This window comes from Ammodytes marinus (assembly GCF_949987685.1).
Source record: "Ammodytes marinus genome assembly, chromosome: 7".
Lineage (NCBI taxonomy): Eukaryota > Metazoa > Chordata > Actinopteri > Uranoscopiformes > Ammodytidae > Ammodytes > Ammodytes marinus.
Window position 1 is genome coordinate 19316263 of NC_137211.1, and position 27673 is coordinate 19343935.

General features: G+C 41.6%; 1 protein-coding gene across 1 annotated transcript; it reads left to right on the forward strand.

Annotated features, from left to right (window-relative positions):
* Nucleotides 1-2129: 2129 nt before the first annotated feature.
* On the forward strand, nt 2130-26090 carry dlgap4a (discs, large homolog-associated protein 4a; the record flags this gene model as incomplete). The annotated part of the gene is made up of 11 exons (XM_080030288.1): nt 2130-3326; nt 4177-4412; nt 4820-4897; nt 5492-5639; nt 6940-7162; nt 15428-15855; nt 15953-16050; nt 18695-19134; nt 22367-22458; nt 22912-23064; nt 23587-26090. 11 exons carry the CDS (start codon nt 2130-2132, stop codon nt 23806-23808), a joined length of 3315 nt encoding a protein of 1104 aa, XP_079886414.1. The 3' UTR covers nt 23809-26090.
* Nucleotides 26091-27673: the final 1583 nt, after the last annotated feature.

Below are 27673 nucleotides of genomic sequence, written 5' to 3' on the forward strand. Positions count from 1 at the left end.
GCGGAGAGCTTGCACATGCATGCACAATCATTATTTATTAAAAAAAAAACAAAAAAAAAAACAGGGGGCCCCACACTAGGACTTGAAACGGGCCCCCAGATCGTTAAGGCCGCCCCTGTGATAATGACAGGACTGGACTAAAGACGACAGGGCAGTCATTTTCAACAATGAACATTGTGTGCACTGTCTCACACACAAACTCTCAGTTCAACCAAGTCCACAAACAAAAATATAACAATTTAAAATAGCGTTTTTCTCTTACTATGCATGTTGCTTTGTGGGACTTACTTTTAGCATGGAGAGAGCTGAAGTGGCGCGGAAGATTTGAAGCCTTGAAATGCGCAAATGACACCTGGCATATAAGGCAGAATGGCTTGGCATAACGTTCAACAAAAAATATGAACTCTCCCACTCTGTTTCGGAGCGAACTTGACACAAATAGTTTACTCACGGAAAACCTCCCTCCAAGCTGAGCGGGCAGTTTGATGTTGCGTCCGCACCAAACGTTTGCGAACGTTATGTTGCGTCCTCAATTAAACATTTGCGAACAGGCATACACATAGGGCCTACACATTAATAAAATAAGAAATGAAATAATAGACAACATGTAAAACGAACGTAGAGCCGCATGAAACGTTTGCGAACATGCATACACATAGGCCCACACAAAAAAAAAGTATAAAAAAAAAAAAAAAATTATAATCACATAATTTGATATGAACTGAAGAGCCGCACGAAGCTGGGCAAAGAGCCGCATGCGGCTCGCGAGCCGCGGGTTGGCCACCCCTGCACTACATAGTCTAAAGCTAATAACAAGCACAGTGAAGTGATACTATAATTAATTTAGTACTTATCTGCTTGAGTAGATACATTTTTTAAGTAGGCTACTTGGTGTTGCTCCCAGTATTCTTTGGACAATAGGGAAGACTTATTGTTCCCAGTTTATCCCACAGTAAGTGGATTGCAGAGGATGGCAAAGTACCAAAAGTCATTTTTGGGAACGAGGGGGTTCATTTACTGCTTTGGGAAAAAAATTAATAAAAATAGTGCTCCTTTAAGTACAAAAGCTCATTTACATGAATGAGTCACAAAATTGCTCTACTATGCATTGTCGGCGGAGTTAGCTCAAGGCCATACATCACTGTGTTGTTTTAGATTGGGCCTCTGGCAGTCTGCTACAGTGGATCAGTTCACACAGTATAGCTGAATAGGCTGTCCTTTTCATTTGGAATAATATGTGATTTACTCTGTTTGTCTTTACCCTGAAGTCTCCATTGTTCTCATCTTTTTAGTGGCAGCATATTGTTCAACTGCCTTTTAAGTATCAAACCACCTAAACGTACTACAACATTATATAATATTGTTTAATATTGAATAAACTTAATTTTTTTAACTCGTTAGGAAATGTATTTTAACACCGAGATGCACTGTTCATGTGTCTGTTTCCCCTCAAACCCAAACAGTGCCCTTTGCGCACTTGCTGCTGGTGCGCCACCTGGTGGTGTGTTGTGTGAAGTAATTTATTTGGGATTTTTACCGTATAGGGACAATGGTCTGTTTGCCACATTACCGGCTGTGTTATGCGGCCTCTGTGATATGCGCCACACAGCAGAGACAGTCTGTAATGTCTCTTAGTAAGCTCAATTACTGTTGTGGCAATTCAAGGAGACGCAGAATGAAACGCTTGTAAATGGGCACTCACAGTAAGGTTTCCATTAACTTTAAGTATTGATGTGCAGCACTTCCCATCTGAGTCTCCCTACTGTACACTCATTGTATCGCTGTTTTACTGTTACTATAATCTCTATAAACGGACAAACACTGGCATTTTTCTGTTAACATTCCTAAGAATAGCCAAGAAATAGCCACTTAACTAGGATAAAAAACTGTGGTTAACCAGAGACTTTTTTTATTGTGTTAAGGATATGCCCAGGAGCGGTGTTACAGTTTTAGAGGTTATATTTTCATACACTTCCAACTATCATTACTATATAGCTGCACCAATCAGAGATTTTTCTAAAATGACTTGTGATCATTCCTGTGTCTTTCCTACTTTGCAGGATGAGCCCTTCAGGTCAGTAGACCCAAAGTGATCGGGGACATGCTCTAAGGAAGACATCTTAGCCGCCATGAAAGGGTTAGGAGCCAACCGAGGTCGTCACCTGTCGGACTCCTGTGAACCGTCGGGATGCTCCCAGAAGCCTCTCTGTCCCTTGACCTCTGACCCTCACGGCTCCTTTCTATTGAGCCCCAGCATTAATCACTATGGCACCCTGGACTCCCACCTCCACCAGTGTGCTCCCACTAGCCCCACCACCCCCGACTGCCTGCTGCCTTTCAGCCAGATGTCAAACAGCAGCACCTTCCCTCGTCTGCACTTCACCTCCCAGGCCGACCAGGTTGACTGCTCACAGGCCTGTATGGCAGGTGGTGGCGGTGGAGTTGGACAGGGCAGCAGGGGAGGTCCTCTATCCAGCTCCTTGTCTATGGGCATGGGCCTGGGTATGGGCCTCTCTGGTGCTCCTATGATCACCAGTGGATCAGCCACCATTTCCTCCGCAGCGGCCGCCAAGATGAATCGCTTACCTTCCAACCTGTTGGATCAGCTGGAGCGCCACCTGCCTCTGCAGCGGGACGGCTTCAGCACGCTGCAGTTTCACAGAGGACGTATGTCCAAGCAACGCAGTGAGAGCCCCGGACGCATACGTCACCTGATGCACTCGGTGCAGAAGCTGTTCGCCAAGTCCCACTCACTGGAAAACTCTGCAATCAAGGGCAACGTTAACGGGCGCTCTGCTGGAGGAATGACTGGCACTGGAGCTGGTGAGGATGGTGGTAGACTGTCACGCAGGAGCAAGAGTAAAGATAGGGCTAAAACTGAGGGGCCGAAGCAGAGACCCAGGCCCAATGCACTAGGCCTTTGGAGCTCGGACGACGCCCTGGACACCGACACCACCAAAGCCGGCACTATCGCCGTTGGTTACCGCAACCCGCTGAGCATGATGACTCTTGGCCGAGCGGTGTCAGACAGCCAGGCCAGACATATCCCACAGGGCTACCACACCATATCCGCACACACTCTCAAGACCTCGAAAAGCAGCAGTGACCTCAAGTTTCTGGCATGCCCGATAACACAGGTAGGGTCCAAGGAAGAGGAGGCACGGACAAGGGGAAGCACCGATGATATACTGGTGAAGAGGGGCTCCTGGTCCACCCTCACCCTCAGCCAGGCCAGGCAAGTGTTGCAAAAGGGCTCTGCTACAGTCAACAGGACCCTCCTAAAATCAAAGTCATGCCACCAAGACATGACACAACAGTTCCTTCAGGTAGGGCCAGTGAGTATTCACCTTCATCATCATTCACTTTGTAAGTTTGCATGGATTATAATTATTTGTATGCTTTCTCTCACGCTTTCTTGATCTGTTTCGAGCACTGCAAGACAGTTCCTCTGATTAAATATGGACCCCTATTCTATTCATCATATATACTTTATCCTCATTGTTTATATTCATTCACAGTTACTTTTATAGACTTTCACATAAATCAGTCATGCTTTCTTTTTCAAGCACCTCTGCTGCTTCAGAATGTCCCTGTGAATATATACTGTACTGTATTAAATAAGTCTGAGTGTCAGAGGGACACACCTGAAATTTCAGCATTGCAAAAGGTGCTGTGTGTGAGGAATTGGCATTTTTCTCAACAGACTTGGTATAAATGGATTATGTAATTCATCAGTATATTTTGATTAATGTATAATCAATTGGAAAAAAGTAATACGTTAGAATGAGCTTTTCATAGGAGCAGGGCACCTTCCACGGAGGGCCCCAAGTTGCACCACCAGCCTTTTACAATATTTATTGTTTATATAGTGTGTCAACCTGAAAATCACCTGACAAATAAGAAGTACTTTAGAATAAATAACTAAATACATATTCACCTCATCACTTGATATTGTAAAAAGACTTGACTTGGAAGTGGTGGATGATGCCATCTTTAACTAGCTTCTTGTCCTTGAAGGCCACCATATAACTTCTGTAAATTCTCAGAATTGGAGGGGTTAGCAAGGGGGCATTGCACTCTTGAACTTTCACTACTATATGACGCCAAAATACACCTGTACTGCACACTGTACCTTTAAGGGTCTCACATCAATATGGATTTGTTTTCATAATCCAGGTTCCACTGGGGGACTGGGCAGGAACCCTGGGTCGCGGGCGGGCCGGAGGAACCGAGATTCCCTGTCGAAGGATGCGCAGTGGCAGCTATGTGAAAGCTATGGGAGACTTAGAGGACAGTGAGGACTCAGAGGGAAGCCCCAAACCTTCCCCCAAATCCGCTGCCCGTCGTCACAGCTACCTGAAGGCCACCCAGCGCTCCCTCAGCGAGCAGCAGCCTCCACCACCCCCACGCAAGTGAGTCCCACAGCATAGAGAATCACATTCATCAAGCTGGAATAAGGACCTTGATTATCACACTCATTGTTTTGCCATAGTTGTGTTTGTGCTTTTTTTTTTTTTTTTACTTAACATTCTATGAAACAGAAAACAACCACTGAAGGGGTGTTTGTTGTTACATTGTGTTGGAAGAAACTTTTTTTTTCCTCATGTCCCCAAAGGTAGTCAGCAGGTGGCAGCATCTTGTCACAAGTAATTGTCTGGAGTCAAAACGAGATCATAGAAGCTATTCATGGAGGTAGAGAGGTAGATTAACATGAGGGGACAAGAAGTGACACACAGTATCATTTTCATTTTGGTACAAAAGTAAGTAGGAGATGAAATTTTGCCATGTGCTTGCTTTACCCCTCCATCCACTCGGACAGGCCTCGTTGCTACGCTCTCATGCGGGAGGATTATCTGTGGTCTCCGCTACAGAGTGCATGCTCTATGCAGCATCTGAGGTCAGTGGAATCCTTAGGCAGGCAGTGTGGCCCTCCACCCACCCTCACTTACCCCTATCACCACCACCACGACCCACCACCTTTTTATGCCTAATTCTCCCAGTGCTTCTCTTCTCTGCCCCCACTCTTCCATCGTTTACCTTGCAGGGACACTGAGTGGTGTGTTGGTACTGTACTCTTACCTGCTGCTTCCTCAAGCCCTGATTTCATTTCATTTTTTTCATGAAAATCACTCCACCACAACTCAGCCATTTAGGGCACACACATCTTCACTAACTCCAGGTGCCAAAAGGACGAGCCAGAACAGAGGTAACGTCTCCAAAAAGAATTCTAAATCAATCAGAAAGTCAGATAATGAAATCACATTTGGCAGTGTTAATAATAAATGATTGTTTCCTCTGTGCTGGTGTATTAAACCCCTTGCACATATCACTATTCACACCACATCCCAATGATTATAATTTCAAAACACCCTTGGAACTATTTTAGAGCGTTTCTCCTGGATATCACCAATTGAACACAGCTAGCCCACCACAACCCTTTTTTTCTATTTTGTGTTTCCTGAGAGTTTGATCATTTCATTGACGTCCACAGCCCCATGCCGTCGCTAAAAGAGCTGTCGACAAATCGGAGCCTGGATAACTTGGACTGTCTTGTGAGCCCGACGGAGGCCCCTCAGCGCCACAGGAACTATGATGCAAGCCAATGCTCTGGCACACTGGGCAGAGGCTCAGGCACTCAGGTATGTCTATTATCTAATTCAGATGTGTTGATATCAGTGTAGCATGTGCTTGTGCATGTCACATTTTCATAATAATTGTCAGGCAAAGACCATTTCCTCATGTGGGTATAGGCTATGTGTCACTAACTCAGGTGTTGTAGCTTCACGCGGGTGTTGTAGATGACAGTCATGGTCAACAAACGGTCTCTATGACAGCAAACACTCAATTATCCAGACTGCATGCATTCTAGTTATACGTAATGGGTAATTAGGGGAGTGAACCCGATGAGTTGTTGCTGTGTAAATATAGTGCAATAGGGGTAAACAGTCAACGGTACACACAATGTCCTCTGCCTATTATATAAGTATTCCTACCTCTATGCAATTTCTCATTTGCAATTAAAACATTTTGGAGCTGCTCTTGTGGCCCCAAAAAAAGAAGATTAAATGTGATCAAAGTGAAAAAATCACAAGGGAGTGAAAAAACTACATTGACACCATTCTTCAATTGTAACCATGTGAGAGAATATTTAAGTGAAGTCTGCTGAGATGGCATATAAATAAGATGGCAGGGGGATACGCTGGTGGGGTAGAAGCGCTGCTTGAGTGTTTTTTCAAAATGCCAAAGTGGGACGTATTCGTCAGTATAAACCTGAGGGAGCTTGTTTTATCATCTTATTCAGTAGGATTTGAGTGAATCACACGCCACACTAGGGCAATTATCCTTTCATGAAGAAGCAATAGTATCTGACTCTACTTGTACACGGGGAGCTTTAACAGTAACCAAATAATAACTGAGAGATTTCATTTCCCTCTTTAGTCAATTAGATTACAGGACCTCCAGATGTTTATCTACAGCATTTGGACTAAGTTATTCATGTTCACGTGCCACCAACAACAAGTTAATATTTGCTACTAAAATTCCCAAACATGAAAACACTTCTCCTGTTTGCTTTGACTTCTTTTTATGTCGCTTGAGCAAACATTTAAGTCTGTGCTGGTTATATAAAACTTTCTGTGCCCTGACCATGCAGCTACAACAGTCAAAACATGATCACACACTGGTGTCTCATTTTGAACAATGTAATGATGTGATATTGAACTATCCAGGTCACAGGGAAGTATCTTTGTGGAATAAGTACTTTGGAATGAGTACCGCTACTTTCATTCAAAACTCCAGAACTGGTATTTCTACATTGTTTGGGAACTTTAAACTGACATATAAACATCTGAATATCCTACTATGTCTTCCACCACATGGGCATACACCTAGTTAATTCATGTCTATCCTCAGCGTGTGAGTCTGCACACGTTCTTTCAGGTATGCGGGCCGGGCTTTGGGCACTCCATACCTTACTGTGAGGCCGAGTCGCAGGCAGTGGAGGCCTTGGATCTGCCCACAGCAACGTGCTTCCGCTCGCGCAGCCACAGCTACCTGAGGGCCATCCAGGCGGGCTGCTCCCAGGATGAAGATACGGCCTCCGTGGACTCCGACTCACCAACACCCACCACCACTAAAGGCTATGCCTACAGCACCCACACAAGTGAGTACCATTGTTGACTATAGTTGAGACAAAGTGGCTGAAGATAGTCTTTGATTTCATAAATGTATCAGTGGAAAGGAGGAAATTCTTTGTATGAAATGTCATCCCTTACAATTTTTTTTTTAATTAGCCTACATTTTGTAGGAAAATTTAAATTGGTCCTTCGAGGAAATAGTTCAAATTCGTGGACTTGTACAAACCAGAATTTAAAACGTATTTTCCTAATGAAGTACACAAGCAAACTAATGAAACTAGCAATTCAACTGTATGTTTACAAACGCTATTGCACACAATAGGCTATAGTGTACTTCTGTCTTCTTCAGTATGTGCACAGCTATCCCTTCACAAAGATAATCTCACCTTTTTTTAATCTTCGCCATCGCTGAAAAGAAAGCTCTGGAATACCAGAATGTGTAACAAGTAAGGTGTAGAAAGTAGAAATAGTTTAAAATGGTTTTGCAGTTGCTGATAAAATAATAATTACCTATCAATCTGAATAAGCTCTTTTGTAAAAACTTATTTGGGCTTTGGATTTATCAGTGAAAGACGTCCTTGACAAAATATTCATACAGCTAGAAGGATGCAAAGGTAGGCAACAACAGCACTCTTCTGAATCGATGAGTAGGCTAAATGGGGAGAATTTTTTTTAGGAATTTTTCATGTAATGAACTCTATTGTGGAAAGTAGAACTTAAAAGTTTGACTCCATCCAGCTGCAACCAAATATGTTAAACATTTCAGTGGCTATACAACATAATATGATGTTTTAGTGATTAAGGAATAATGAGGTGAGCAGTCACACAAATGGTGCAACACAAAATGAAAGCAAATTATATTTCTATTGTTTTGGGTTTGAAAGAAATAAGAGTGATGACCTTCTACAATACTTTGGTCTTCATAATCCAAAGCACAAAGGCCATAACCTCGAGATATCTTAAGGGTAACATTGATTAAGGTAATTTACTGTGTATAACAAAAAGCTAATAACGCCTGATGTTCAACCTACAAATATGTGCAAATTCATAGGCCTATGCCATGCTAAGCTCATATAGGGATACACGCATAAAGCATGACCAAAATGATCATACGTTTCACTGAAAAGACAATGAGTAGGCTAGGCTAGATTCTTTCTGGGATAAATTGCATCCCTTGTCATATCAGTGTTATGTAGGCTATTATGCCTACTGCTGCTGCTGCTTGTCTAAAAAATGCAATAACATGTCTAATAGCCACGCGTTAGCCTTTATTTACATTTGACTAGTGCTATTTTATCATGTGTGTGTCTACTTAACAAGGGACCAAGCCTACTGGTTCCTTAAAAAAAGAGAAACAGCAGCCTATTCAAATTTCAATATGTTGCTTTCCTGGACTCAAAAAGGGGAGGATTTTAAACAGAGCTCCATTGTCCAGGGTACAATGGATGGAATATGTATGAGGTTTATGGGTTTATCTCAAGGCTTGAGTCCGTTTCCCGCGGCGTTGTGGACCAAATGGAACGCAAGACATTCGCAAACAACGTTACGCGGAGATTTAATCCAATCAAATTCATGTTCGATTAGCTCGGTGACCAGAACTGACCAATCGTTGGCGGGGAGATGTTACAGGGGGAAACGTGGACTCCAATCCTCGTCGTCAAGGGCGTGTACTACAAATCTTTTCTTCACAGCGCCGCTGTGTATTTTACGACAGGACCCTGTCTGCATCTTGTCTGCTTCTCATGAATGACCAGAAAATAAGGATTATCGAGACATCCGCCACACAGTAAGGGTTTGTCGCCTTTTCCTTCTCGTCCGAGTGTTAATGTACGGAGTGTCAAATGCTGTCGGCTCGCTAAGCGAACGTGGGCTAATATGGTGAGGTAGGTTAGCTAGCTAACGTGGATGAAGAAAGGAGATGCACCATGGAGTTGTTAGCATGACAGCACTGTGGGTGCTGGTGGTAGACGGGCGGTAACGAGCCAGAAAAAGAAAAGAAAGGAAAAAGCCACCGTCAGCAGCGTCTATTTTGTCAGCTTCCTTATATATCTCCTAGGCGGTGCCAGCGGTTAACGTAACCCAACGTTAAATGCCTGTTAATGAGGCTTTACCGGCTACTAGCACGAGCTAACAGTGGCCGAGGCGTCACTAGCAGAGCAGCCGAGTGTGGACACCTCGATACCCGGCTACTTCACCTAACCACACCGTGCGCGTGTGTTACAGAAAATAGCTCATATCGACGACCGCAGTGTGTAATATAAGCAATCTCACTTATAAATAGTTATCAATGTATATATGTTTCAGTCGCAAATTGACACTGATCATCCATTTATAACGTAAGGAAATAATCCCAAAAATACCTCTATAAAGTCAGATTGCTTCCTGTGTCAATTCATTTTTTAAGCGGGGATCTTTTGAAATAACATCAGCTGTTAAATGGAGTGAAATAACGTTAAACGGTAGGTCTCTATTATCCCAGTCTCAACATGTGAGTCACAGTGATGCGAGCTCAGAGGCATGGAGGAAGCAATGAATCACATTTAGCTTCACCCATCAGTCCATTCAAAAAGTCTAAACTGATGGTGCTTATCTTTCCTACTGTAGATTGTAAATTGTGTCACATGACATGGCTTTCTTCTGTACAGGGTCAAAGTACATGTTTAAATTAGATCAGGTTGTTTTAATAAATGGAAGACGATGCAAAGTGGACTTTTATGTTTTAATAGTTCTGTTTGATCTGACGTGGCACGAGAAGACTTAACATTAACTGCCACAACTGCAGTGTCTTTTTTTCAGTTTCATGTGCCATTTTTATTTAGTAGCTAGCTTCAACATGTTAAGCCCTGAGGATGCTATCAATAATTTATCAGCTTCCTGCCCATTGCAGTGCTTTGCAGTTCAGCTGTTAGGACACTTTTCCCTGGCCTTTTTATTAGTACAATGACTAGAGAAGGATGTGAACAGAACACAAAGGAATTTTTTTTTACCAAGTAACTTTCACAATAATGTCAGTGTTATTGGAATGGATTGTTAGATTTTTTTCCACTCATGCTTAGCAAATCCTTTAATTATTTTATCTGCCATTTTTGTTGTTGTTGTGATGAACAGTATCATCAGAAACACTGGTTTTGAGGCTGCTTCATTGTAGAGACAAGGCGTGTGGATTTGTATCCAACAAGGCATGGTGTGTCTGTATAACCATAGATAGACTGTGAGTCACCGTCCACAGCATTACACACTGGCTCTTCCTCTCACTCTCATTGATGAGGTAATCTCTTGACTGTATGGGCGAAGTAGTTTCACAGTAAGGTCAACAGCAGTCAGGCTTCCTAATGATGTGTGTGGAGCTATTAGTTAACATGGTTGGACAGTACAGTCAAGGCCTATCTGTTTCCTGCATCATGATGAACACTGACTCTTTGTAGATTACGGTATGTAACATTTCAATAATACGCTTTGTTAATGCAAATGTGTTATACAGCCTACACAAATAGTCAATTGTCTATGGACAAACATGTAAATATTTAGCCAAAATGCCAAATATTCTCTTATTCCAGCTTCTTAGTTGTGAGTACTTGCTGCTTTTCTTGGTATATGTGAGAATTAATTTGATATTTAGGGCTAAACAAAACATGTAATTTAACTATCGTTTTGGGAGTTATAGTGAATTGTGCCTTTTTTTTTTTTTTTACATTTTAGGGACCAAAAAACTATTAGAGAAAACTATTGGCGGAGTAATTATTAGTTGCAGCCGTAATTTGTTAATCGTACACAACATTACCGTGTTATTTGAACACACTCCGTCTTGTTTTTATAGTGTTTGCCTAATGATAGTGATTCATTCTTTACCTTTGAAGCATTATATCCAGCCTTGCACTGTGGTAAGTAACTTGTCATGTCTCTCTGAAAGAGGCTCTTTCTTTTTGCAGTAAAGTGTCAAGACCTTAATAGTTTGACCTCGGAGGCATTTGCCACGTGTCTTTACATCAGCTGATTAGGCTATAACCCACACTTGTGCCCGAGTCCAGAAGAGATGAAGAATGCACACAAACACAGTCTCCAGCAGTGTCAAGTGTGGACTACTAAACTATTGGGAATTACTATTTGCAAGCCTGGCTGGCGCACAGCTAAAAATCAACCATTGTTAAGTGGCTTCACAATAGGAATTTGGAGTTTATGAGGCTTACGGTAATCTGTTATGACGTTTAGTAACCATACTTGTGATGCAAAATCCCCTGCACGTAACATATTTGTCATTTTAGCCGTTTTCCCACAACACGATGCGGATACAGTTTTCCCAGCTGAAATGTGAACGATTATCTGGTTAAGACAAAGGTTGAATTGAATTGCTACTTTTTCGTAGACTTTAGCACATTCTGATCAGATGGGAATACAGTACTTTGCTGAATGTTGCCCCAGGTGTGCTTAATGTGTTTTTCATAAGTCATGTTTAAACATGTATCCTGGTGTAATCTTTCAGTCTGACTCCCACAGCCTGTCAGCCTGCCATATCCTACAATAAGAGACGGCTAATCCTGGGCAGAGCTTCTGCTACCACTTCCTTTCATGATACTTGGCTCATATCCAGAGTTTCACAAAGGTTCATCCACAATAGGATACAAAACTGTTTAGTAGGCTTGCTGTGTGTACTTTGCTTTTGCGTGTATTTAGCCTACTAGTAGAACCTAGCAGCACTAGCCTAATTGAGATACAAGACTGTAGGCAGAAATCAATCATAAATAAGATATCTTTAATCACAAACCAGACAGCTAAACAGCCCTGTAGCCTTGTTTTTTCTTCTTCTAAACAGTGCTAATGGTAACAACATTGAATGGAGTCAATAATGTGTTGTACTCTCACGTTTTAGCCTGCCACGGGCGGCACATTAGAAGTCATCTGATAGCTCTCAGACAGACCTGCTGATGGAGCCACAACATATCCTGGTTCAGAGACTGCAGTTTTGCTAATTGATGCAATTAAGTTAACATTGATTATCATAGCAGTGTTGACAGTGTTGTAATTGATCTCAACTGTTTTTAGAGTAAGAGAAAGCATTCAGGCAGCTCAAATGAATGATTCCCAGACAGCTGCTGTTAACATTATTTGTCAACTCAAATATGTAAGCAGTGGGATTTTTCTTTCCTTTGGTAGTTTCACTGACATGTTTCCCTCAATAATTACAACACATCTACAAAATGTGTTGTAGCCTAAAGGTAAAAACATAAAAACAGGCTGCTCAAATATTCCGACAGTATAATTACATGTGAGTGTTTTTTTAGTACCAGAATCCATGTACATGATCAGATGAGTCATATATCATCAGATTAGTGTTACTCCCTCTGTGATAAAATGTTGGCATCATCTCAGATATGCAAAGCATTATATTTCCAAACGGGTAGAACAGGAATTGGTTTCTGTCATATGTTGACAAACACACAGAATGTGAAAGCATTTCCCCTATGCCGTCATTCTAAGCATGGGGTTCAGTTAGGTACATTTTCCACCAACAGTTTGATATGTGTGGGAAAACTCTCTATCAGCTCTTGCCACCAGGCCCCAAAACAAATTCTAGAGGGAAACTCTTTGTTAAATCAGTCGCAAAATCACAAGCTCTGCTGACTTTAAAATGGTAATGGTAAATGGACTTGACTTATATAGCGCTTTTTAGCCGATTTTCTCAGCCCCATTAAAACATTTTTTTAATTTAGATTTTTAAAATTTTTACAACACACATACATTGCACAATTAATCAAGAACAATTTAATTTAAGCTTGTTATTGAATTTTATTGAATATGAGATTGCCAATAAAGTTCTGAGTCAGTAAAACAAAGGGATCAGTTGAAGACTTTGGGGCGGGTCATGCCCCTGGAGGTCCAGGGTCTAGCGGGCAGCTTATCCATCTAATCACCTCTTTGCACTGAGCTAGCCATCACATCACATATTACACTAACACTTTGTGCTCTATGGTAACGCTGCAAATAATCTGCTATATAGACGACCATGCAGTTAACCCTGTGTGTTGTTTCTCATAACTAGTGTTTAATCGTGCTAAATATTGGCATGCTGCAGAGATGCCCTGTCTATACATCATATTCTACAGAATGAAGAAAATATCTATTGTTTGGTACAAATTCCCACATTGTAATATGTTCTTCAATGACAATGAGAACAATTATGTAAAAGTGACCATTTACTCTTATATCAATCAGTCACAATAATCGCAATTTTCTATATCGTTCAGCCCTAATGTGTTATAGAAGACATGATTTTGCAGTGTGAAATGCCTATGACAGCGTTCTAGCTCTGTGTGTGTGAGTAAGAGATGCACAGCAAGCTTGTAAACAACAAATGGGACAGAGGCATGTGCTGAGACTTGGGGTGTGGCACTGGCAGGACACATTATTAAGCGTTGGGAATGCCATGCTTCAGCATCTGTTCTATTAGTGCTACAAGAAGTGTGTCATACTTTAGGGGTTTGTTCGATATATTCTCTGAGAGGAGATTGCCGCTGTCCTCCTGGGAGACATGGAGTGGATTCCACAGCCATGTTTGTGTACGTTGGTGGGATTTAACGAGGGCTTTACTATAGTGCTGCTGTGAGTCACTGGCTGATGACGGAAGGGCAGCGCCTGCCGCCCTCACAATTACAGGGTGTTAGGTTGCCATTTAGATTGAAACCACTACCGGAGAGAATACTCTCTACATTCTCATTATTGAGCCAAAGTGGTGAGCCTTGAATTATGTTCTTGGTCAGTTTATTCCTCCTTTTTTTTAACATGTATCTCAGTAAATCTCAAAATCCCCCAAATTCTTGAAGAAAGTTTGTGGTTTTAACTTTTTCCTGCTTTCTAATTTTGCTGTACTGTTGTTAAGGTGGAGTCAGTGATTCTGGAAAATGCTTGTTCTCAAAATTAGTTTTAACACAGCCTAGGCTCTGTAAAGGGGCATGTTGCTAGCTATGGTGGGCCCCCTTTATTTACATACCCATTTACTGCGCCTAGGCTCTGTATTAACACCGACTCTTTTTCACAACATGGCACAGAGCAGCTGGTCAGGTGCACTCAGCTCCACTGCTCATTCTTGGCGAAGTCGACTAAACTACTTTTGAACCAGACGCTTGTACGACCTCTACTGTTTTCAACAGCCAAATGGGAATGATTGTCTACGGTGTGTTAGGATTTTATTTATAACTGAACTATGACCAGGAGGAGGCATTTCTTTGACTGTGTGCCAATGTGTTGAATATTGGAACAGGAAAAGTTTGATCCAGGCATAGTTCTACATCCACAGAAACGTCATACAACAGTAAACAAAAACACAGGATAAATGAAGGGTCTTTCCTGGCTCAGGATGGGCTTTTGGGGGGTGACAATACTTTGGTCACAACACTGTTTTGCGGTCACAATCGTGATCAACTAATATTTGTTTATATTTTACTGTTCATTTCTTATGTAATTTCATTAAAACTATCTCTTTTATGCTTGAAACTAGACACAATAAAGAAACAATATGAAGCAAAATGTTGATACCGATAAATAACCTGTTAAATAACATGGTTATTTATAATTATCCAAACCACGGAAACTGCCAGTAATAGGGGTTGAATTTTCACTGAACTAGAGGCACATTTAGAGAGGTTTAAAATAGCTATTTTTCTTTTCAGCACTGGAAAAAAGCTCATTGGGGGGCTCCAAACACAATTTCTATGCAGGAAAAACCCTGTTTACCTAATCTTTAAGGTTAATCAGACGTGGTGGAAAGTGAAATTGGGAAAGAAGAAAAAGGTCTTTTTAGTTTTGGGTTTATTTCCTATGTTTCCAATAGCTGAGGGATGGCAGAGAGTTGTCCCATCCGAGATTCCCCAGAGAAAAGGGACTGTGAAGGTGTGGCGTGTAAAGGAAGAACCCCAGAGACACACTGACGTCAATGGGACACACAACTGAACTCAGGTTTACAGGAAACATAAGAGGTAGCTCAGCATGATAGAAGCAGCAATTAGGGCAAAGGGCAAGTTTGTTTTTTTCAGATAGGCCATATTTATGGTTTTGTGTTTTGGCACTTGATATGCACCTGCCTGCCGTAAATCGTATTCTAAGTTCCCGGGGGAAAATCGGACCCATGCGAAGGCATTCATAATTATTATTAAAAAAAAAATAGCATCCTTTTCAGTTATGGTCTAGTTTGTTGTTACAGGTCATTTAGGATCATCAGAGGAACACGTGACTGTTTTGACCAAATGCATTTTATGTAATCTCTGGTGTTTTCTTTCTCCATCTTCTTCTATATGCAGTCAGCAATAGAAAGGCTCCTCCTCCGGTCCCACCCCGCACCACCTCCAAGCCCCTCATCTCAGTGACGTTACAGAGCAGCACAGAGTCGGCCCAGGACACTTACCTGGACCAGCAGGACCGTGGCAGTGAGGCCAATAGCCAATCGGGACGCAGCAACTCCTCTGACAGTCTCTGTAGCATTCGCACCAGCAGCCTGGTTAGAGGGGCTCACCCTCCACCAGTCCTCGTCCCCACTCTAACCTTTGCGCCCGCTGCAGCCTCTGTACCTCCTGTCCCTGCCCCTAGGGACCTCCCTCCTCCCCCCACCGTCACAGTCACCACTACCAGCACCTCCACATCCACCCAACATGAACTCCTAAACATTGGTGTCACCCTAGAGCAGCCCCCCACCGCAACCAAGAGGAAACTGTCCTCTATCGGAATACAAGTAAGAATCGTCTACTTCTCCTTTGTATTGCGATACAATCACACTGGGAGAATTCTATTTGACTATTTTTCTGCTTTTCATCTCCGTGATGTTTCAGGTGGATTGCATGCTGCCAGTCTTAAGAGAGGAGCCGCTGCCCCTTACTGCACCCCTTACGTTTCAGTCAATTGGAGTTCAAGTGGAGAACGGCAGGCCGTAAGTACCGTACTTTTCGGCCTACAAGATGCGACTTTTTCCCCGTTTTTCGACCCTGTTATTACACAGCACAGTATATATTCTGTAGCTACTGGGGATGGGCGTTAGTAATCGAGTACTCCTCGTTTCAAATGATCTCGATTGATGGATGAGGAAAATCGTTTTTTGTTTTTTTTAGTGTTTGTAGCCTTTAGGCCGGCCGGCGGGCCGCCCCTATTTTAAAATGTTATATACGTGTACAAAACGGATATAAAGTTTAACAAAATTAAATATTTTGATCCAAGTTAAATAAACTAAGCGTTGTGTCAAACAGAAACCGCAAATAACTGCCACCTCCGTGCAGCGCAGCCAGTGTGTGGTCTCCACAGCACCGCAGAGCTGAATGCGGTGCTGGAAAACTTGTAAAGTCACGTTAAGAAGCCAGGCTGACTTCGGGCACATTCGAGCAAACGACATTTAAGAAGCCTTTATTATGGAATATAGGATTGAGATTCAAAAGCCGACGGTGTAACGTTCCGTTAACGAGGAATTAGTCGCGGTAATTAGTCACGGACAGGAGTGAGCATTACGCGGTTGGTAGCCTACTACTTCTACTGCTTTGGTGAGTTATTTAGCCTATCTATGTGTTTAAATTGTAGGACAATAATTTTATTGTATTTGCTGCCCTTCTTATTTTAAATGTCTATTTTGAATGTTAGCCAACTACAGCCCATGCTTTTTTTCTCTCTCTTTTTTCTCTCTCCACCGCAGACCTACTCGATCGGTTTAAATTGTGGCCCGCTTATTTAATTACTTTCAGTTAGGAAAATGTGTTTTAAACTTGTGGAAAATAAATCCTTAATATCATATGGCAACTGTGACTGTTTGACATAAGCATTGAGCGCTTTATTGCGGTCAACCGTTGTTCTGTAGACAGATGCGTTGCGTCCTAAAAATAGAAAAAAGTTTAACGAGGAATCGATTGATCCTCGAGGAATGCAAGCGATCACACAAGTAGCGAAAACACTCGTGCCCATCCCTAATAGCTACTATTGCACAAAATGGTAACACTTACGTACATTATGCAAATATGCAACTTGTTTGTTGAAATGTGGGAGCTTCCTCAAGCAGCCATCTCTTTCCCGACAATCCCCTCTGTGCACGAACTCTTACATATGGTAATTAAACATTATAACACCTGCGGCTTATTGTCCAGTGCGGCATATAGTACGGAAAGTACGGTATACACTGTGGTGGCCACATGGTTTGCATATATTGCAGACTTCACAAGGATGCTGTGAAGACAGGATTGGTCCATAGGATATAAACATATACAGATCTTGATGGTTACATAATGCCTAATGGTTTTATTTGATTGGTAATAGGTTGAGCATTTTGACTGAAGGCAGTGCAGCCAACAACTAGCAAGTTTTTCTTTAGAGAGGTTACTCTTACAGACAGTATAAAACTATTTATGTCAATTTTACATAATTATAATCTGTTTTGCATTTATATCAGAATATCTATTTAAAGGTAATCTGTAGATCATGTAAACAATACAAAGAACACAAATTAGGATTTCAAAAATCAGCTTTGCAAATGTATTAAACAGGAAATGCATTTAATGTGTTTGTTAGACCTCAAGGATGAACACAATCCGTTCTATTGAGTAATAGTGAATGTTAACATTACTCTTTTAGGTGCCTTAGCTATTGTACCTTCAGCCGTATTGCTCAGCTTTTTGTCTGTAACTACACACACTCTGTGTCACTCTGTCTTTGGGCCATGTGGCTGGTGAATGTGCAGCCTGTGCAGCAGAGTGTTACTAAGGTCATTCAGCGTGGCAGCCCAGGGCTTTGATTGATGTCCTTTTACTCTCGCTTTGACTCTAGTGAGCTGAACATAGTGAGCAACTGGCCATTTGAATTTTCCTGGGCACTGTAATTTCCCTTAATCAAATTGGTTGGACAGCCCGCTTCCTATTCTCCTGCTCATTATCTATGAAGGAAGCAGTCCTCTAAGCTTTTATGCTAGATACATGATTTGTTGCTAATGCTAGTTCCCTCCCTGCTTATCATCCTTAACACTATGTATTTTTTGACTCTTTGTGCTCCTTTGAATAGTATAATTAGTTAGATATTGACAAATTTGCAATGTATTCAAACATTTCAGAAAATAATTGTAATACAAAAGGTAATTGTTATTCATTTAAGTAATGCACAAGTGTCACCATGATGTCTATAAGTTCAACCTGCACTGTCTCCCCTTAAATGAGCATACTATGCTAATCACTCAAATTGCTCAACATGCAACTCTTGGCAACCAAGCCTAATTACATCTGCTAAGCCTATAGATGAAATTTTAATTATAAAAGTTCATAGGAAGCAACATTTCTGGGTTTAGTATTGGTCCTAAAGGGCTTTCCAGTGGACTGACATGATGTGTTGATAATTTCCACCCTGCTTCTCATCTGTGTACATTATTTGACTCGTATGTGCTACTTTAAAACGAGAACATGCACCATCAGCTTGCCCTAATGTCCTGTCAGCTAAACCAACTGACCCCAAACTGTTAACTGTGGAACATGTTTGACACATCACCTCATTGTCTCATTAATTGAACTGCCACTGTCACATTGCTGATTCTTTATGCATTGTCTCTGCAGTCTGAGCCGGGACAGCAGCATGGCCTCCAGACAGAACACAGAGACGGAACCTCAGGAGCCACAGGAGACACCCACAGAGAACAACACAGCCAACAACTGCACCAACAACAGTCAAGCTGTGAACAGCACTGTGCCCAGTAAACAGGACAAAGCCATGGAACAGCATCTCCTCAAACAGACCTCCGCCCCGTCCAGGATATCCACATCGCCCCCAGAGTCTCTGGACCCAGCTCTGGACCCCTCCTCGCTGCCACCGCCAGACCCCAGCCTGGAGAACGCAAACTGCGGTGGCCACGGAGACTCCGTTCAGCCCAGCACGCCCACCTGCCTCCGAGACGGTAACTGGTTCCTAAAGCTGCTGCAGGCGGAGACAGGACGCATGGAGGGCTGGTGTCAACAGATGGAGCAGGAGACCAAAGACAACAAGATCTCAGAGGAGGGTGAGTGACAGAACTGCAGCACTAATTGCTCTTGAAAACGTTAGGCTCCCCCATCTTGTCATTTCAAGATTCTTGTCTCCCACATAAAATTCAGATGAGATTTGGGACATGTTTTTGTCGAAATTGCCAGAGCACACACACGTTTTAGCACATATTGGCTAACACTGTTAGAAGTATAATGCGTTTTTTTTTCCATGGAGTGGAGAATGACTTTTTAGGACAAATGTTCTGATGTAGAATACAGTAAAACACGTAATTCAGACTCTCCTACATCTATGGGCACCCCTATCCGAAGAGATGGAGCGCACTGCCAACGCTCCTCTTCCCCTTTTCCTGGAACACAGAGTAGAGTAGGGTTCCAGATCATTATCAGGAGTGAATCACATTTTCAGTAAAAGATCAGATATGGCTATTGGCCCATAGTGTGCTTTTGCTAAACGATCACGCTTGCTAGCTAAACAGAGTCAGCATGGGCAGAAGTTATCTTCAATCTAATGCATTAATAATGCCATACTTGGCAAACAACCATATTGTAGTTCCCTGCGTGACTGGTATAAGGCTCCGTCAGAGCACATTATTGGATCCTCCCTCGCGACCTTTCATTTCCAGTGGTTGGGAAAACACAGATTTAATACATCTAGATTTGTGATCTGGCCAATGAAGAATCATACATTTGTCTGAGTGTAAACTATAGTGTGTTAATTAGGGGGCCAAGCCCGAGAAGGGCCTCGGACCGCGTTTTGCAGAGCAACGCGGTTCCATAGCCCTGCTGGGCAGGGAACCCTATTGTTTTAGAAAAAGTTTCATTATTTTTCTTCCTCTCCTCGTAAAACTGGTGCTGCAGCCCAAACTGTAAAGGGTTGGGACATGCCACTTGCATGACTAGATCCAAGTCTGTGCTTGGTACGCAGACGAAAAAAATCAGACATCCCAGCCTCTAGGTGGCGCTACAACAAAGGAAACCGCGTTTGGGGCTATAACTCCCACACCGAACGTCCGACAGTCAACATTTATATCCACAGATGCCCACAAGTCAGCTGCATCTTTTGAGATATGCCACGCCCATTTGTGATAGGATCGATTTTTTGCTACGTCGCAAAAACTGTGTCAGTCACTAAAACACACTCCTCCTACAGTTTTTGCCCGATTTGGACGAAACCAAAAGCAGTATGCTCTACCGACTCCAACGAGCAAAAGTTGTATACAGAATCTTTCTACGACCATCGAAAGACCAAATGGTAGCGCTTTAAAGATTCGAACATTAGCTTCCTTGTACTACCTTGTGCGTAAGTGATTATAAGTCCAAAACTGTACATCGTATCAAGAATTTTTTTTTAGATATATATTCGTGCTGCCCTAAGGAACATCCTCAAAATTTTTTGAAAAATTTCGCCAAAAGGGGGAGCCATAAACGCAAAAAGTTTATATCTTGTAGCTAGCCGCTTAAAACTCAAGGGATACCTTCATGGGGCATACTTGAGTATTTATAAAAAATATGGCCAAGAAATATTAATGTGGGCGGGACTTATTAAGAAGATTTTTTATTTTTTTTGGTGGGAAATTCAAAAAAGTGCACTACAGCGGAGTGGCTGACAATCTCTTTTTGCTCATAACTCCCCAACCAAACATCCCACATTCAAACTTTATATCCACATATTCACTGAAGTATGCTGCATATTTTAGCATGGCCACGCCCATTTGCAATTGGATAGATTTTTCTCTACGTTGCAAAAGCTGTGTCAGTCACCAAAACATACTCCTCCTACAGTTTTTGCCCGATTGGGACGAAACCAAAAGCATTATACTCACGCCCATGAGCAAAAGTTGTTTACAGAATGTTCCTACGACCGTCAGAAGACCAAACGGTAGCGCTTTAAAGATGTGCGCATTAGCTACCTTGTACCAAACTGCTCCTAAATCCAAAACGATTCATCCTATTAACACCAAACTTCACACATGTGTTTGTCTTATGGTTCTCAGGTTGGTTCTACATTTTCGTTAAATTGCTCCAAAAGGGGGCGCCAAAAACACAAAAAGTATACATCTCCTTATCTACTTGAGCATCTTTCTCTGCAATTTTTTTTGCCTTTTGGTCTATAACTCCCAAACCAAACATCCCTCATTCAAAAACTTTACATCCCCGGATTCCGTGAAGCGAGGGGCCGGCGCCGCGGACGACGCCGCCCGATCCCGAGTCGCGTGGGAGGCTTGGCCCCCGTTCACAACTGCTTGCAGTTCTAGTTCCCATTTGAATTTTATGAAGATAACGGATCCTTGAAATGAAAAGTATAAATGGGTGGAGTAAGTTTAAGAGGAGTCTCAGTGTTGTCTTAATGACTTCATTTAGCCCTATAAATGAGAAAGTAAAGTTTGTTTATGAAGCACTTTTGAAGATTAGACATCACAAAGTGCTTCACAACAAAAGACCAAAGAAATTGGAACCCAGTTCAAGTAATACATACAGTACAGTTAGTACATTGCTTGTCAAATCAGTTTCATGAGGATTTAAATTGGTGTCCCTGTTAGTGAGGTCCACAGACATGGGACTAGGTCAGACCTTGTCCAATGTTGACCGGACAATGGGACAAATAACCTCACAGTCGTTACTGCCATTGACTCACAGCACTGCTCATTAGAGTGGGAGTAAGCTTTTGTTTTAGCTCTAATGGAGCTACCGCAGAGTCATTTCACTTCTTAATCTCTCAGAATACCAGGCAGGCTTTTAGGAAGATCCGTCTCTGCAGTGTCTTTAAATATGAATGAGCACGGAGCAGACTAGCTGTGGTGGCTTCATCACTTTATCCTTCCTTCCGGCTCTCCGCGGACCTCAATTATGAATTCCCATTTACATGCAAATATCAGGGCAGAACATAGCTGAATAAAGAGTATTTTGTTATCCTCTCTAAGATTTAATATAAACCGTCTTCATAAATTGACTGTTCCTGAATGTTAAATGGTAAATGTTGACATAAATATTGCATGAGATGACAGGAATAAACTCTACAGTCACCCACTCCAGTGTCTTGTTGCAGTGCTCTAAGCCTTTTTACTAGACTTTATACTGTATCTATATACTCAAGTGCTAGAGGACTCTGGGACTCAAAATAGCAGCTTTTTGTTTAACATCATTTTGTCGTGTGATGTATTCTTTGTTTGAGGCAAAATGTTTCTATTATCTCTATCGGTTATTCTTGACAGCTTGTTGATGATTTATCATTCTTCTCTCTCGTAGTGTTGGGGACGATCCGCAGTGCAGTAGGCAGCGCTCAGCTCCTCATAGCACAGAAGTTTGAGCAGTTCAAAGGCCTCTGTAATGAGAACTTGGTGAGTCACTACAATCCTATCCAATCTCTCTCTTGAAACGCTAGCCTTCCTTACTACATGTTTTTGTTGGCCTCTCTGCCTTTTTCTGACCCAATTTTCTTTCATCTTTCTCCTGCCAACATCATATGTCCAACACACACTGACATACAAGTCTTCCTATTATTTTACATTTAGAGAGGAAATTATCTTTTCAAGCGGAAACATGAAATCCTTGAGGATTTCCTCTTTAACTCAATTGTACCACTCTTCCTCCTTTCAAGAGGTTCTCTGTCCAATATTGTAGAAATGTAGTAATCTTGGAAATGTTATTGGTTTCAAATGTATTTTTCCTCATCTTATTTTCTTAAGGGGAAGATGACTTTGCAATTTGTGTAGGGAGGAATGTTTTCAGTGGTTTCACCAAAGCCATTTATCTTGACACTTCTCTACACTGTCTCATTTTCCCCTCACTAGGACGTAAACTCCAACCCGCGACCAACAGCACAGGACCTGGCAGGGTTCTGGGATCTGCTGCAGCTCACAATAGCAGACATCAGTGTTAAGTTTGATGAGCTCTACCAACTAAAAGCCAATAACTGGCAACTTCCTGAGAAACCAGAGAAGAAGGTGATCTTCAGTGCCACACAGTTTGCATTATGCTTAAGGTTTTTGAGAACAGTAGTAACTCAAGTACAATCCATAAATCTTGTAACTGAAAGATAATCTGCAACTACTGTATTTTGATAATCAGTTAATTGTATGTAGCTTTTCAAGCAAAAGGGCCAGCCTTTAAAAATGGAAGATTTTCTGATTTTCTCTTTCAATTATCACAAGTTACATATCTTTGATTCTTTCTGACTGATGGTGTGATAAAACAAGCTTGCAACAAGCAATGTTGACTTTGGCTCTTTGAGATTATAACAAAGACTATAATAATAGTAATAATGAAGACTAACATATTTTAAATATTTTCTGACATTTTATAGACTAGCAATTGAACAATGAATAAAAAAAATGTTAGGCAGGTTAATCTATAATCAAACATTAATTTGTTCTCCTGAATTCTAAGAAATGAAAGCTATAGCACCACCACACACCACACTGTACCTTATTCCTTTTTTTTTTCCTACTTGACACCATTTCCTTTAGGATGAAACCAAGCAGCTTCCATCATCTGTGCCAAAGAAGCAGAAGCCCCGGCTGTCAGCGGGGAAGGACCGGAGCATGGACTCTGCCGTGGACAAGCAGCGGCAAGAAGCCAGGAAACGATTGATGGCGGCCAAGCGCGCCGCGTCAGTACGACAGAACTCCGCCACGGAAAGCGCTGACAGCATCGAAATCTACGTCCCCGAGGCCCAGACCCGCCTCTGAGAGTCAACCCACCAATCACCATCAGCCAGGATAAAAAAAAAAATCCTGACTCATTTCAGACATTCTTTAGACAACAAACACACTCGGACAGATCTGAAACGAACACGCAGACGTATGCAACGGATGCACAGAGGCCAATCCCTTCTAGCAGCAACACACAGCTGATGGCAGGAGAAAACACACGGGGATCAAAGGGCACAGGAACAATCCAGAATAATGCAGACCATAGACCCTGCTACCATGGGACTGAAATAACCTTGACAGATGTTTAATACTATTGTTATTGTTATTATTGACATTATAATAATTATCTCCTAAATTATATCAGGACTGTCTTAAATGTGCAAGTATCTTGGATAAGGACATCCTGAACCCTGTGAGCTGAAGAATCTTGGTATCCCAGAAGTTTACTCTCTCTAAAAAAAAAAATCCCTTCATCACTGCTGAGTCTACCGGCAAGTTGTGGCTGCCTGGTTTACAAAGCTGAGCGACCATCCACATATACACACACACACACACACACGCACACACTCAGGACACACATGCAGGTGTACTCACTGTCCACAGAGTCTTCCTATTCTCTGTTTGTATTCGGCTGCCACTCGTTGGGTGTGGTGTGTACGCTTTACTGTGTAACAATTAGGTGATGGGAGGTAAATGTTTAAAAAGCGAGAGAGAACCAGAGGAAGGCAGTAGCATATATATTATAAATATCACACTATTACAATGTTCATTTTGTAAATGTTGTATACCAGATTATTTGTTAGAAAGAGGTCAGTGTTCAGTACCAAGGTAGTTTTTTATAGATTGAGTACATGTACTGTCATGATATCTAATTAGCACTTGATGCAATCGTTCACTCCTCCTTCTCTCCTCCTTCACACACAACACAACACACACAGTCCGTAGTCTGTGGATGATGCCCATTGTGAAAGTCTTAACACTTTTTGTTTGTTTTTGTGACAGGATGTGAGGAATGACTGCCCAGCCAATGAGCTACAGAGGAATGTATGAAATGTATGCATTTACAGCTCATGTCGACTTGATCACTGCACTTTCCATTCACCTCAGATCAAGGTCACCCACCTTTTTGTTTTGCCTAACCATTCTGACTTACTCACTACATCCTTAATGCGATGTAGAGGACCAAGACATTCACCACTTGATATGGCATTCCCATTCAACAAGACAATGTGTGGATAAAGGGTGGGGGTTTACTTGCTACTGGTAAAGGAAATGGAATAGCATAGCAATAAAACAAGCGTGTTAGAGCAAACGATGCAGTAGGTACCCAGTCTTAAATAATTGAATTCAGCATTTCCAATAAGGCTTTCTTTGCGTGAAGGATGAATGTTTATTAAATAAAATCTCAGGTTGAACACTCAAAACTCAACAGTTAAAACCACTATGGAAGGATTATTTATTTATATAGGCACAATATAGGCAAATGAAGAGCCACTGCCCGATGCTTCAATTCCGAAATCTAGTCGGTGTTCAATAAGAAAATCAAGTTCTTAAGCTTCGTTTGCAATAAAGTACAAACTAAATTTGGTCTCCATGACTCCCCTCTCTAGCAGCTTGAACTCCCACCCCTGTTTGTTGAGAATGAAAAACTGTGGTACATTTTTTTATTTTAATTTAAATTTATAATGTCATTGGACATGTTTTAAGACCTCCATCCGAAATGAGGTTAACCAAAACATGTCTTGACTTCTGTAATTATTAATGGTGCTGCGAGGGACTTTCTTATTGTGCCATGACGGCAATGATCAACATTTCAATGTCATTTGATACAAGCTTTTATTTAAAGTGATTTGTTTAATTTAAACTGCTCGTGAATTCAGCTCTCTGTGTGTGCATTCTCAGCAAAGTTTGTTGGTGTTTTGCATCTGTTCGCTCCAGATACACTATGCCTCACCCTCATTTAAACTCATGGGACGGCTGTTGTCCATGTCTAAGGTTTCACATGGAAACACAGGCACCATGGGTACGTGAGTGGAACTGGGCATAGCAGATGCTCAACTGTAGGTCAATTCACTAGTTTATTTAGTTTAGTTTTGTTATTTAGTCAGAGCTGGCTCTCCCTCTACTGGTAAGTCCTTGCGTGACACTCCAGACCATCTTCTGCTCCATTTTGAATCTTTAGTTTTAACATTAAACAGGAAAATAAAGTTGAACTGGGAATGCTGACACAACTCCCAAGTTTTTAATTTTCTTATTCTCTTCTTTGTATTACATCAACAATGGACATGTGCATTTCATTGTCCAAAGAAATCATTAAACATCCCTTTGCTACATCTCCTGGTCATCATTCTTGCTGTCTTTTTTATTGCACTCATCCATGATACAATGGTAATATTAGCTGCTGAGTTAATATTACACACAAATTAATCCATAAATTAGATTAGAGATTTTATTGTTATTGTGTAAACTCAAAGCATGGCCTTCTTACATATAAAATCTACAGAGATCCTTGACAGTGAATTTCCAGTGCACCTTTAACTGGGTCTTGCAAATGATCTGAAACTATTCAATCTGTGTGAGGCATTCAGGGTATGCACTGTACCTAAGAGTTTCTAACTGTGACACGTAGTGGAAAGTTCCTTTTTGATATGGTTTGAGAGCCGGATCCCTTTATTTCCCCACATACTGAACCTTAAAGGAGCATGACAGGGATCTTCAAAAAAGTTTGTTTACCAGTACTTCCTGAGTTTCAAAGGGCTACAAAATGGAAAAAGGACGACTGGAAGGAGCAACTCTGGAGGAAGAGGATGCGGATGTGCTTTTCAACCACCGTGTGGACAAGGAAATATTCTCCGTTCACGGGATTTTTACCAATTTACAGAATTCTCTAAGACACAGTTGGTGCCAGTCGTCATGAATATTTTTGGGGTAAAATTGATTTATTGTGTATTCCTGATGGACAACCCCTTCTGACTTCAGTACCCGTCCTTGTGGCAATCTCTTTCTCTCTCTGGCTACTTATCCACTATCTTGGCATCTGTCCTCTCAGAGGTCCAGCTAGGAAAATCAGCAAAAACTATGTAGGCTAGTTCCAATGTTATCTTGAAATGACAAAACATTATTTTACAAAATAAGCACATATCTTTAAAGGCAAAGCGGTTCTTCAATGTGAAAGTGTGATAGTTAGACACTGTGAGACTAGTTTCTTTTCAGAGAATAAAGAATTGTGATTGCAATGAGTTAAGTGGCATATTTTCTGTATGGAATAAGCTGTTGCTCAAAATGCTACAATTAAAAGGGAATGTCACTCATTTGATGTGTTTTCCTTGGATATATGTTCAAAATAAATTACCTCAAATCTGTTTTTGGATCTGGATTAGTAGAAATAGTGTCCAGATCTAGAAAAACACTGTTTGTGATCCCAAAGTCAATTTATTTTTTTGCCTCAGTTCTTTTATTATTTCATAACTTGAAATAAAACAAGGCTCATCAAAACACTTCCATTTTAGTTCACTTTAGTACGTGGTAGCAGCAATGTACACTATGTGGAGACTTCCCCCTGTATGAACTAAAATATGTGGGAGCCACTGTCCACACACTGTGCTTTTGGTTTTAGGATATTATTATCAGTTCCAATTAAGGGAAATCTTAATGCCACACATTTCAAACAATGGTTTGTGGAAGGCCCATTCCTTTTTCAACATGGCAATGCTCCTGTGTGCAGACACTTTCCTAAAAGAAAAGTTTCTCTCTAATTGCTGGGAAACAACATAACTTATGCGCACAGCCCTGACGTCCAACCCACCCAGCTCTGTTCAGATTAACTGGAACTCTGACTCTATGCCAGGATTTATTGCCAAGCATCAATGTGTCCAACTTCACTGATGCTCTTGTGGCTGAA